The sequence below is a fragment of the Felis catus genome, chromosome A1 (genome assembly GCF_018350175.1).
Source record: "Felis catus isolate Fca126 chromosome A1, F.catus_Fca126_mat1.0, whole genome shotgun sequence".
NCBI classification, from domain to species: Eukaryota; Metazoa; Chordata; class Mammalia; order Carnivora; family Felidae; genus Felis; species Felis catus.
In genome coordinates, this window is record NC_058368.1 from 173,213,595 (window position 1) to 173,227,758 (window position 14,164).

Below are 14,164 nucleotides of genomic sequence, written 5' to 3' on the forward strand. Positions count from 1 at the left end.
ACACCCAGCATGGAGCCTGACATGGGGCTTGATCTCACAACTCTGAGATCATGACCTGAGCTGAAATCAAGAGTTTGATGCTTAACTGACTGAGCCACTCAGGTGCCCCTGTTATAGTGTTTTTGATCTCTAGGATTTTTTTTTGGTTCTTTCTTAGGATTTTCATCTCTTTATTTATGTAGTCCATCTCTCCTTGCATGCTTTCTACTTGCATGCTCTCTAAATATACTAAGGGGTCTGTACTAAGATTGCTTAGTATGTTAATCGTAGTTGTTTGAAATTCCCAGTCTGATAATTCTAGTATCTCTGCCATGTCTGGTTCTAATTATTACTCTGTCTCTTCAAGTTGTGTTTTTATGCCTTTTATTATGCCTTGTATATAAACACTTCTTTAATTAGGTTTTGTTTTTTTTTTTTAATTTTGGAGAGAGAGCACACATGCGGGAGAGGGGCAAGGGGTGGCGGGGAGAGAGAGAGAATCTTAAGCAGGCTCCATGCTCAGTGCAGAGCCTCACATGGTGCTTGATCTCATGACTCTGGGATCATGACCTGAGCCAAAATCAAGAGTTGGATGCTCAACTGACTGAGCCACCCAGGCGCCCCTGTAATTTCTACTTGATAGCTGGATATGATGTACTGGGTAGAAAGAAATAGTTATGAATGGGTTTTTGATAACATGTTGGTAAGGTGTGGGAGTAGGGAAAGTATTCTATAATTTTTTTTTTTAAACGTTATTGATTTATTTTGAGAGAGAGTGAGCAGGGGAAAGGCAGAGAGAGAGGGAGAGAGAATCCCACTACACTGTCAGCACAGATCCCGATGCGGGGCTCAAACTCATGAATTCGCAGTGAGATCATGACCTAAGGCGAAATCAAGAGTCATATGCTTAACTGACTGAGCCATGCAAGTGCCCCATGGGAAAGTATTCTATAGTTCTGTGGTTAGGTCTCAGTCTCTCAGTGAATCTGTGCCTCTGTACTGTGAACTTTGTAAGTATTTCTCGGTTTTTCTCCCCTCACTTCCTTTATGTGGGACAAGATGGCTAGAGAAGGTTGGAATTTTGTACTTTTCCTTCTTACAGGTCAGACACTGATAATACCCTGTCATTGTAGGCTCTGGTTAACTAGTTTGACCTAGGGCAGACCTTCTTAAAAAGAAGGGAGTACTCTGACATATTTCAAATTATTTCCTTTTTCTCTCCGTCTGTTGGATGCTCAAGATGAAATTTCTGCTATTTTTATTGTGAGAACCTAGTTGAGCCCTTGGAGGTAAAGTTCACAAACTTTGGGTGGGGTGGTTGCTATGATGGAGTTCCTGTGGAGTTTTTAACACTCAGACTTCTATGCACTGAGCCTCCAGTAATTTGTCAATTATGGTTTATAGTTTTCTACCCTGGCACTGGTTTCTGTGGCGGTTTCTGCTGTTGAATCTCTTGCTCTGATAAACCATGACTCCCTGTATTCCCCTCTCCATCTCTTTATCTTGGGGGCAGTTGTTTGTTCTGTGTTCTTCCCTCATGGATCAAAGAAGAGTTGTTGATTTTTTAGTCTCTGAAGAGATTTTCACTTCTTGTTAGGACAGAGTGGCAACTTTTAAGCTCCTTACATGTGGAACCAGAAGTTGGTTGTGTTGTCTCCATTATAGTTTTTCATTTGACTTTTGTACAGTTTATCATTTTTGTATGTCTTTGCAATTAGCATTTTGATAACAACATCTGAGTCTCTTGAGTTAACATGCCATAGTTTTTATTTTCTTTCTTCTTTCTTTCTTTCTTTCTTTCTTTCTTTCTTTCTTTCTTTCTTTCTTTCTTTTCTTTTCTTTTCTTTTCTTTTCTTTTCTTTCTTTCTTTCTTTTTTCTTCCTTCCTTTCTTTCTTTTTTCTTTCTTTCTTTCTTCCTTCCTTTCTTTCTTTTTTTCTTTCTCTCTTTCTTTCGAAATTTATTGTCAAATTGGTTTCCATACAACACCAGTTGCTCATCCCAACAGGTGCCCTCTTCAATGCCCATCACCCACTTTCCCCTCCCCCCACCCCTCATCAACCCTCAGTTTGTTCTCAGTATTTAAGAGTCTCTTATGGTTTGCCTCCTTCCCTCTCTGTAACTTTTTCTCCCCCCTTCCCCTACCCCTGGTCTTCTGGTGAGTTTCTCAGAATCCACATATGAGTGAAAACATGTAACATGCCATAGTTTACTTAACCATTGTCTGTTTTTAAGTCAGTGCTCTTATAGATGCTAGTGTCATGGACATCTTTTTGTGTATTCTGCTTCTCTTCAGTGACTGCCTAGGGTCATCATTTCCTAGAAGTCATATCACTTTGTTTGAGAATGCACATCTATGGAGGTTACATGGTGCCTTTCAAAAGTATTTTACACGTTTACACTGTAACTGGCAATATATAGGTATATCAGCCTCACTACAGTACAGAGCTATATCTGTTTTGGAAAAGAAAGTTCTTAGGAAAAGATTTGGGTGCGAAAATGATTTATCTTATTTTCTTTTATATGAAATGTTCCCTTTTAGCCATTTCAAATACCCCCAAATTATACAGGTTCTCTTGATGTACTATCTCAATTTGTGATCTGGATTGTTAACAGCCTGTTTGTATGTCTCAGTGGGAGGCTAACCTGAATGTTGGGAGATGTTAATCATCATAAATTATGATCAGCATAATCAGCTTTATACAAATTGTGCACTACTGTGTGTTTAGCTTAGCAGAATCATTTGATAATCTGGGCAAGTCCATTCATTTGGAGATTCTAAGGTTGACAGTTGCTGATATTTTCCTTAAAGGTGTATGCTCCCAGGAAAAAGTTTGTTTTTCCCTTTCTTCTTGGATTCTTCTATAGGTGAGAGGTCAGGTAAAATGAATCCTAGTCAACAGTGATGCTTCTTGGATTTTAGTCTCAGATCATGGTTGCTGTGTGAAAATAAGAGATGGTACTAGTGAAAGACAGTAACTAATTCTGATTGTGGTTAAATTAAATATGTAATGGTGGCTTTGTCAAGTTATGTGGTTGTATGCTGTCAGTAAAATATATGTAAAATGATAATCTGAATTGAAGTTTTGGATTTCTTTAAATAATATATAATGACAATGCATTATTTAATTATTAATTAATAATAATTAGCAGTTATTGGATGCTTGCTATGTGCCAAGTACTATTCTAAGCTTTCTACATGTATTAAATTAATTCTCATAACAGCCTTAAATATTACTACCTCAAGTTTATGAGTTTACTACCTCAATATTACTACCTCAAGTGCGACCTAAAACAAGTATTACGGAATCATGGTATTTATCTGACAATCCCTAAAGTCAGGAGTATATTTACTCTACATGCATGTCCACAGCAGATTAAAAGAAGCAAAGTAAAAGTAGGGAGGGAGATTATCAAAGACCAGCACCAGTGTCCAGGTATACAGGATAAGTAAGGTACTGAAATCTAGACACTAAAGAAGTAAAATCAAGATTTAAACCCAGGCAGTCTGCCTCTAGAGTTCTTGTATATTAGAAAACAGAATCATACTATGTTACTATATTAAAGTTCTTGTTCTAATGGTGTAGCAAGAGGGCAGAATCTGGAGAATACTTCAGTTAATGTAGCAAAGCCTCATGTCTCCAGAACCTTTAGGGAATAGGGTGTTTTGAAAAACAGTATTACAAAGATCTCAGATTTGTTGTGCATTATATGGTTCTTGTTTCTCTTAAATTGAACATAAATGATGTAATCAAAATTTTTTAAATGATTTAGTGATTTTGATAAGAATTTTTTCACTTTAGCTATTCTAGTAGCATGTTAATTTGCATTTTAATTTGCATTTTTTTGATGACTAGTGATTTTTTCGTGTGCTTATTGGTCATTCCAGTATTTTCCTTTCTGAAGTATCTGTTTAGAATCCTTGCTTATTATTTTAAAACTTAGATTTCTTGTTTTATTAAATTGTAGGAATTTTTTGTATATTTTGGATGTAAGTTCTTTATCAGATTTTATTTATTTATTTTCTTTTTTTTTATTTTAGAGAGAGGGAAAGTGCATGAGTGGGGGAGAGGGGCAGGGGGAAAGAGAGAGAGAGAGAGAGAGAGAGAGAGAGAGAGGATCGTAAGCAGGCTCCGTGCTCGGTGCAGAGCTTGACGTGGGGCTGGATCTCATGACTGTGAGATGATGACCTGAGCAGAAATCAAGAGTTGGACGCTCAGCCAACTTAGCTACCCAGACACCCCTATCAGATTGTGTGTGTGTGTGTGTGTGTGTGTGTGTGTGTGTGTTGTGAATATGTGCTCCCATTTTGTGGCTTACCTTTTTATTCTTAAGATTTAAATTATTATTAGGTCCATTTTTTTCTTGTATGCTTTTTTCTTTCTGGGTCTTGTATAAGCAATCTTTGACTACCCCAAGATTACAAAGATTTTCACTTAGGTTTTCTTCTAGAATTTTTATAGTTTTAGCTTTTATATTTAGTTGTGTGATCCATTTTGAGTTAATTTTTGTATATAGTATGAGGTCAGAGCTGAGGATAATTTTTTTGATGGATATACAATTGTTCTAGCACTGTTTGTTGAAAAACCTGTTCTTGGGGGGCCTGGGTGGTTCAGTCAGTTGAGCGTCCGACTTCGGCTCAGGTCATGATCTCAACGGTCCGTGAGTTCGAGCTCTGCGTCGGGCTCTGTGCTGACAGCTCAGAGCCTGGAGCCCGTTTCAGATTCTGTGTCTCCCTCTCTCTCTGCCCCTCCCCTGTTCATGCTCTGTCTCTCTCGGTCTCAAAAATAAATAAACGTTAAAAAAAAAAATTAAAAAAAAAAGGAAAACTTGTTCTTGTCGAAAATCAATGTGTGCATCTATTTCTGAATTTTCTATTATGTTCCATTAATCAAGCTTGTTGGGATTTTGATTGGGATTGTGTTAATTCTATAATTTGGTTAGAATTGATGCCTTATTTTCTGAGTGTCATTATGAACTCATAGATTTAAACACATTTAATATCTTAGTTCATTGTATTCATTATTCTTACTGATTTTCCAGTTCACTTTTTGGCCAATTGTTCAATTTTTGGCCAACTTAAAAGTTGGCTATTAAGTTCTTTTGATATGACCCTAGTAACGTCTGATAGATACTTTGCTTGCAACAGATATTCTAGCTAATTTTTTTTTTTTTTTTTACATTTCTTGCTCCAGACTTGGAATCAACCACTGTACTTTTATATCAGCCATGGTACCTTTCTCAAAGATATCCTAGTTGCTTTTAATGGGAAATTGTGTTTGGAGATCACATTCTGGTCACTAGGGATGTTCTTTTCTACTGGGTAAATCAGAGGATTTTGAAGAATAAAATTCTTCTGGTTGAGTGTTGAGCACAAAGCAATGCGATATGTAGCAAAAAGTCCTGGAATGGGAGCCAGTTTTTTAAATTTTTTCATTCATTTGCCAAATATTTGTTGAGTTTCTGTCAGGTGCCAGGCACTCTTTTATGCAACAGTGAACAAAGTAGGCAAAAATGCTGCCTTTATGGGAGTTTACAGTCTAGTTAACCCAGAATTTTTACTGAAACAACTGCTATTTTTCTTGGCCAATACCTTACGTTTAGGTCTTTCCTCATTTATAAGATTTTTTTTTTTTTTAATTTTTTTAACATTCAATTTTGAGAGACAGGGAGAGACAGAGTGTGAGTGGGGGAGGGGCAGAGAGAGAGGGAGGCACTCCGAAGCAGGCTCTAGGCTCTGAGCTGTCAGCACAGAGCTGAACGTGGGGCTCGAACTCATAGACCATGAGATCATGACCTGAGCTGAAGTCAGATGCTTAACTGACTGAGCCACCCAGGCATCCCCCCTCATTTATAAGATTATGAAATTGTACTAAATGGTCTGTAGTGTTTTCACTCGAAAAGTTTAATAATTTTGTTTTCTTGCTTCCATGCTTATTCAGTGTTTGTGCTGTTCCTCTCCTCTTTTTGTCTTATCCTCTTACAGAAATGACAGAAGAAGAACAGTTTGCTCTGGCTCTCAAAATGAGTGAGCAGGAAGCTAGGGAGATGAACAGCCAAGAGGAGGAAGAAGAGGAACTCCTGAGAAAAGCCATTGCAGAAAGCCTGAATGTAAATATGCTATGTTCGAAAAGTTTGTGAGGGTTGATCAGAAGTTAATTTTTTGTTGTTTTTGTTTTTTGTTTTTTACTTCTGCAGTATTACAGTTGCATTAGGAACTCGCTGTAGTAGTTCATAAGGTTTTCAACTAACAAATATTTCCCATAATAATTTTAAAGTGTTTGTTGAATTGTTGGTGAATCCAATTTGAAGTGTTTTAATTTAAATGAAAGAGTTTTCTTCCACCCCACAAGATTTTCAGTATATGGTTTAAGAGGATCATAGTAGTTGGCAGCTTCCGAAAAGAGTTACCAAGTCCCAAGAAACCAAAAGGAAGCAAGATGAGGTGCTTACTTCTCCTGTGTTTTGGGGAGAGCAAAGGCAATGAGAAACTAGAAGTGAGTTATGGAAAGAAAGAATGAGCAATTAAAATTTTTTCAAATAATGTTAAATTGTGGTTTGAATATGTATAGTTGAAATTATTTTAAATGTGAAGGTTATTTGCCAGTAGGAGGTCCTGAGCCATCCTTTATGTCATTCATGTCTCTATATTAGAAAAGGATGTAGTATAGTGATCTAGTATAGCATTTTGCACATAGTAGGCATTCAGTACACATTGTAGAAGTCATTTGAATTGAGCATCTGCATTTTGGAAAGGAGAATCTCTTAGGGACAGTGGCCTCCCCATTTTGTCCTTCCTGTGACCCTTCATGTATAGCTATTTTAATAATAAACCTGGTCTGGTGTGGGATCACTTGTTTCAGAGTTGCCGGCCTTCTGATGCTTCTGCTACCAAATCTCGACCTCTGGCAACTGGACCATCTTCACAGTCCCACCAAGAGAAAACTACAGACTCTGGGACCACTGAAGGCATGTCTCCCTGTTCTGACTCCTCCCACTCATCAAGTATAACTATATCACAGGGATCTCATGCTGAGAGTAGATATACAGAAATGCCCCAAATCCCTTTGGTGTGGTATTAAAGAGGTTAAATCTGAAAGCAGTTGAGATCTCACTAATATCCAGCATACTTTTATCTCCAAGGAAGTCAACATTTGGTTAAACACAAAGAAGAGCCTTTTACCCACATTATGTAATTCTTGGTAAGTGATAACTTACCAAGCCCTCTTAACGAAGAACAGTTTGTCCTTAGCCCTACTTTTTCTCAAATACCTACAGGCATATGGCAGCTGGTACCTCCATCACTGTTTAAAGGCTCACATATCAGTCAGGGAAACGAGGCTGAGGAAAGAGAGGAGCCTTGGGACCACACTGAAAACACTGAAGAGGAGCCGGTCTTTGGCAGCTCAGGAAGCTGGGATCAGTCAAGCCAGCCAGTGTTTGAGAATGAGAACGTTAAATGTTTTGACAGATGTATTGGCCACTTGGCTGAGCACACACAGTGTGGGAAGCCACAGGAAAGTACTGGGAGGGGTTGTGCTTTTCACAAAGCTGCCCAGGGTAGGGGGGACACATCTAGGCACTGTCTGCTTACCCAAGCAGATGCCAAAGGTCTCGATGTTGGGGGCACTGTGCACTACTTCTGGGGTATTCCATTTTGCCCTGCTGGAGTAGACCCTAACCAATATACCAAGGTCATTCTCTGCCAGTTGGAGGTTTATCAGAAGAGCCTAAAAATGGCTCAGAGTCAGCTCTTTAAAAAAAAAGGGTTTGGGGAACCAGTGTTACCTAGACCTCCTTCTCTGATCCAGAATGAATGTGGCCAAGGAGATCAGGCTAGTGAAAAAAATGAAGACATCTCAGAAGATATGGGAGATGAAGACAAAGAGGAGAGGCAGGAGTCTAGGGCATCTGTCTGGCACTCAAAAACCAAGGATTTCCAAGAAAGCCCAATTAAAAGCTTGAAAGAGAAACTTTTGTTGGAGGAAGAACCAACAACCAGTCATGGTCAGGTAAGGGTCAGTGATGCTGTGATTAAGGATGATTTATTCACAAGTTAAACAAGAATTATAGCTATTTGTTCTTTTTGTGGTCTTTTTTTCCTGATTTTAAAGTAACACATGCTCACTATGGAGAATTAGGAAAGTACGGGAGAGTGTAAGGAAGAAAAAAAATTATCCATAATCTCAGCGCCAAGAGGCAATCATCATTATTTCTGTGCATTTTAACATGTTATTTTTAAATTTTTCAACAAAATGAGGACTCTTGTGTATAAGCTTTATTTCTTTTCCCCACTTAATAGTTTATCTTAAATCTTTTCTGATTCATTAAGTGTATTTGAAAACATTATTATATGGATGTGTCATAATTTATACTTTGTGTTTTAAAATTTTATTATTTCTAAAAAGTTAAGTTTTTGAATAGGTAATAATATTCACATGGCCCAGAATTCAAAAAGATGTCAATGAAAAGTCTGTCACTTATCCCCTTCCCCAGCCAACCAGGTCCCTTCCCTCAAGTCAACCTATATTGCTAGCTTCCGGTGTATTCTTCTAAGATATTTTATGTAGTACCAGCAAATGAGTATACATACTCTTTTTCCATACTCTACACATTATTCTGCACCTTGCTTTTTTCATTGAAATATTTCTGAGATTGTTCCATAACTGTACATAAGGAATTTCTTCCTTATTTTGGATGTGTAATACACTGTGTATGGATGAATTTTATCCAGTGCCCCATTGGTTGACTTTTAGGTGTCTGATATTTTACAAACACTGTTGCACTGATTACTCTTGTATGAAGATGTTTCATCCACATGGGAGATATTTGCATAATTTCTTGTAGATATAATTGGTGGATCAAAGGATATATGCATTTACAGTTTTGTTAGCTACTGCCAAATTGCCTTCCATAGATGTTGTATAAATTTACACTCACAGCAGTGTATGAGTACCAGCTTCACTTAACCATACCAAATCAGTACTATTAGGACTTTTTGATCTTTGCCAATCTGAGGAATGAAAAATACTATCTCAATACAGTCTTAAATTGCTTTTCTTTTATTGTGTGTGCAGTTGAAACCCATTTATATTTCCTCTTCTGGCTGTTTAGATTTTATGGGCATTTTTCTTTTTCAACAGTTTTTTTTTCTTAGTGGTTTGTAGGCACCCTTTACATATTAGAGCAAGTGGTCCTTTTTAATAGGAAGGGTAGTTTTCCAGTTTATTTCCCCCCCACATGATGGTATATTTTTTATTTTGCTTGTGCTGGTTTTCTATAATTTACCAAAAACAATCGCCTATTTGGGAACATTTAGGTTGCCTTTTCAGTTTTTTTTCTGATATATCTAGATTGTATTATATATCAAAGCTTATATTCTATTTTTTCTCTAGATATTATAAAAGCAATCATATAATTATAATATACATAGTTATATATTATACACAATATATAATTATAATGTATAAACCGAAAATTTAAATTTGGAGTATTCTTTTCTATGCGTATGCTGTTTGTTACTATTTTTATTTTTGGGCTCTCAGTTTTTGGTTTTGTTTTGCTGTTATCCTATTCTGTCTCTTATGATAAGAGTTCAAGAAATGATTTTTTAGCTATGAGAAATTTCACAGCATAGTGTAGAGAACCTGGATTTGCAGTTTGAATTTTGACTTTTGTGTTTTAGTAACTGTATATCTTTGAGCAAGCTATTTAACCTTTGTGAATCTCAGTTTTACATCTGTAAAATGAGAATAGTAATTCATGTCTTACAGTAGTTTTAATGATTAAAGTGAATTATGTAAAATGTCTAGTATGATGCTTAGGAGATTATAGGCACTCAGTAAATGGTAGTTCTCTCTAAGGGACCAGAACAGCATTCATTGAAGGTACCTATGGGAATCATTCTTCCTCAGCAGCCTTCTTCATCCACATTCTGGCAATTTTGCTGTAAGGGAAGGGAAAGTATTTTTCTTAACAATTCTTCTAGTGACTTACCTCTTTTCCAAAGGAAAGTTAGATTGTGCTTGTGATAACATGTTTGTTTGTTAGTTCTTTGTAATTCAGAGATACTTCCCCTTAAGAGAATAAATTAGCTCTATAAATGAACATTTATTTATTGTATTTGTTGACTGATTGATTGTAATTCAAGTTGTTAGCTTGAAAATCCCAGGGACTAGAGTTGTAGAGCGTAGCCTTTTGTCAAGTTCTAAGGTTTGAAAGCAGCGACTTTGGAACAGCAGTGTATGAGTACCAGCTCAAGGATGATGGGGGCACTATACAGACTGAAGTTCTCTAACTTCCCTTAACCTGGCCACCAAATACTATAGATAGTAAGTACTATTTGGCCACAAGCAATCAAATCAAGCTAGTTTAATTAAAAAAGAAGACTTTATCTCGGAGCGCCTGGGTGGCTCAGTTGGTTGAGTGTCCACCTTTGGCTCAGGTCATGATCTTGCAGTTTGTAGGTTTGGCCCCATGTTGGGCTCTGTGCTGACAGCTTGGGGCTGGAGCCTGCTTCAGTTTTTGTGTCTCCCTCTCTCTGCCCCTCCCCCGCTCTCACTCTGTCTCTGTCTCTCTCAAAAATAAATGGGAAATATTTAAAAAAAAAAAAAAAAGAGGACTTTATCATGAGGAAACAGGGTGCCTCATAAATTCTAAAACAGGATGGTAACTAAGCGTGGAAAAGGTCTGGGATGTTATCTGTAATTTTTCTATATCTAATTGCTATATTGTGGTATCTGCTTTGTTTTTCTCCCTACATATTGGCTTTCTTGGCTTCTCTTTCACATTGGTAGGTGGAAGACACTGATCCTACAGATTCCAAACTTAAATGCAGGTTATAGAAGATTTATTCTCTTTCAGTTCCAATTTCAAATTCTAAGAAAGGACTTATGGCCCATTTGGGGTTAGTAGCCTTCACCAGCCCAGCTTACTGTGGCCTGATGTGTGGTCTGTGTCAAATTGTACAAGTGACTAAGTCCACTGCTATAATATAGTGGGAGGGGTGATGGACTGTCTTTAGCAAAAAAAGAGACCAGGCAGACAAACTAGTAAGTATCCATATAGTCACTGTCATTAACATTAATTTTAGAAATGACTTAAAACTGTTGAAAAATACTGAAAAGTTTAAAGAATAAAGTTGATAACATTCAGGGTCCTACCATCTAGTGATATACTCCTTCATCTTCTATACCTATTTTTGTACAGTGTCTATAATATTATATTTTTGTATTTTTATGTTAACATTATGTACACATTTTCTTATGATATTAAAATCATTTGTAGATTTCACTTTTTTAATGACTGCATAATAGTGTGGCTTATGAATTTATCATAGTATTTTAACCCTTTTCATACTGCTAGATATTTTGGTTGTGATAAACATCTTTCTTTTTTTTTTTTAATTTTTTTTTTCAACGTTTTTTATTTATTTTTGGGACAGAGAGAGACAGAGCATGAACGGGGTAGGGGCAGAGAGAGAGGGAGACACAGAATCAGAAACAGGCTCCAGGCTCTGAGCCATCAGCCCAGAGCCCGACGCGGGGCTCGAACTCACGGACCGCGAGATCGTGACCTGGCTGAAGTCGGACGCTTAACCGACTGCGCCACCCAGGCGCCCCGATAAACATCTTTCTTAAGTAAAACTTTGTTCTATTTAAAATTAGTGTCCTTAGGGGTAGGGAGCAAGAAAAATTCTGGGTTAAAGAGCTGCAAACATAAAAAAAGGTCTTACTATTTATTGCCAAGTTGCGTTTTGGAAAGGTTGCTCAAATGTGTACTCCTTCCTTACAGTAATGTATGAGAATGCCTAGGTCAGTCTTGCCAACACAGAATAGGATCTGTAAAAAACAAAACAAACAAACTTGCAAATTTTATAGGCAAATAATGAAAATCTTACAGTTGTAATTTTACCACTTGGTTTTTTGCTTTTAGGAACTGTGGGTGGAAAGAATTTACATGTTTATTAAACATTTTCTATTGATTATGACTTTGCTGGAGCTGCCCATATATGAGACTCCTTGGTTGATAGAGATAGCAAAAGATTTCTAGAAATAGGGACTTAAAAACACTCACTTTGAGGCAAATTGCTTTAGTATACATGAAGGTTTTAAAAGCTTTCGAATCAGATAGCTAGTTTCTGGCATCACAGCAACAATAGAGAGGTTGTTAGTGAAGATGGAAAGATCATCTTGATGGCCATACAGCCGGGAGGTGGAGGAGTAGTATATTGATGTGGTCGCTACTCTTCAGGGTCTGATCCTTAATTTTTCAGTCCAGATACTGGAATTTATTTTTCAGAAATGGCCAGATTATGTGGGGGTGTGAGAACTGATGTTGACAAGTCAAACTTCAAGCTGACTTGTACACCAGATGACAGTTTGCTGATTTATTATGGAAGGTAGATGTTTTTGGTGACCAGAATATTCAGGTTCACCGTCCATTGAGCCTTCTTCTAGGATGAAGGTATCTGGAAGGCTGAAAATAGTAATCAGAAAATAGTAATTTTAATGGATGATGCAGCTAGTTTATGGAAAGACCTGGTAAGCTACTAATACCTGGTAACAGAAGACATTTCTATAGTGACCAGATGATGTGTCTGTTAATTTTTACTTCCCAGGCCATGGTGTTGATGACACTGCTTGATTCTGAATTTTTGGATTTTTCTTTTTTAGATTCATATCACCCCTTTTTCATTAACATGTTATTTCTTCAGGTAGAATGCAGTGTCTTGATTAGGCCACAGCTTCCTTAAAGTTGTATTCATATCACGTGTCCCTGTTCACCTTGATTAGATTTGGGTATTCAAGTTTTGTTTGCTTATTTTGCTATGTTATTTTCATATTCTGGAAGAACCTCACTTTATCCGTATGTTCAGAATGCTGCCGCAGAGGTGTAAGTTTAGAAATTAAAAATGATTTATTGATGGGTGCCTGGGTGGCTCAATCGGTTTAGCCTCCAACTTTGGCTTAGGCCATGATCTCACAGTTTGTGAGTATTGCATTGGGCTCTCTGCTTTCAGCGTGGAGCCTGTTTCAGATCCTCTGTCCCCCTTTGTCTCTGCCCCTCCCCTGCTGGTTCATCCTCTCTCGCTTGCTCACTCTCTCTCAAAAGAAATAAACTTGGGGGCGCCTGGGTGGTTCAGTCGGTTAAGCGTCCCGACTTCAGCCAGGTCACGATCTCGCGGTCCGTGAGTTCGAGCCCCGCGTCGGGCTCTGGGCTGATGGGCTCGGAGCCTGGAGCCTGTTTCAGATTCTGTGTCTCCCTCTCTCTCTGCCCCTCCCCCGTTCATGCTCTGTCTCTCTCTGTCTCAAAAATAAATAAATGTTAAAAAAAAATTAAAAAAAAAAGAAATAAACTTGAAGAAATGATTTATTGAAATGACATTTTTGAGATTCTGTGTTGAAATGATTGTAGGAGTATTACTTGAGTAAACAATATAACAGTAATGGTTAGAACATGGATTTTGGAGTCGGATTTCAGCTCCACTTTTGGCCAACTCTAATTTTGGGTAAATTATTTAACCTGTCAAAGTTTCACTTACCTCATTTCTAAAATAATAGTTTCTGCCTCACAAGGTTCTTATGAGGATTAAAGGAGATAATGCATTTTAAAGTGATTTGCATAGGCTTGGCACATAATAGGCGTGTAATAATTAAAACAAAACACTGAGAAAGGTAGGTATGCTTTTAGTCTAAGGTAGAGGTGCAGGTATCTTTTAACTTAATTGCCTTGATTGATTCTGAAGCTCAAGTTTATTCAACTAGTCCTTCTAAGAGAGTAAAATCTACTAAATGGACACTAGGTGTCAGTATTTACCTTTTTAAATTTTTAAAAAAATTTTAGTAATCAGTGTTTCGTCACTACTGATTTCAAACAAATACTCAGGTGACTATTTATTGCTGTCGTATTTTAGTCCTTTTGTCCGTTTTGTTTAACCCTCATTTTTCATGATGATTGCATTCCTGATCATTGTACAGCTTTATCTTTCCTTTGAATGAAGTTTCATCTCAGCTATTTCTGTTTTTTAGTATATTTTATCATTTACCTGACTGGTACAGAGATGCTTAGCTTGTTTAGGTTATTTTTATCCTGTTAGGAGACCCTGAAAACTACAGCCAGTAGCTTTATATCTATTGGAAGAAGCCTTACAGCTCAGGCCCTTCTTCAGAAATTTCCCTAAGGCAG

General features: G+C 37.3%; 1 protein-coding gene across 4 annotated transcripts in view; it reads left to right on the forward strand.

Annotated features, from left to right (window-relative positions):
• The window catches only part of UIMC1 (ubiquitin interaction motif containing 1), a 116,984-nt gene that overhangs the window by 48,363 nt on the left and 54,457 nt on the right, over positions 1-14,164 (forward strand). For 3 of the 4 annotated variants that reach the window (XM_023259245.2, XM_023259248.2, XM_019838358.2), the window contains 3 exons: positions 5,964-6,088; positions 6,841-6,946; positions 7,256-7,989. In XM_023259245.2, the coding sequence (XP_023115013.1) occupies positions 5,964-6,088; positions 6,841-6,946; positions 7,256-7,989 (965 nt within the window). The remainder of the gene's footprint in view (positions 1-5,963; positions 6,089-6,840; positions 6,947-7,255; positions 7,990-14,164) is intronic. The other variant, XM_023259260.2, reaches the window with a different exon arrangement.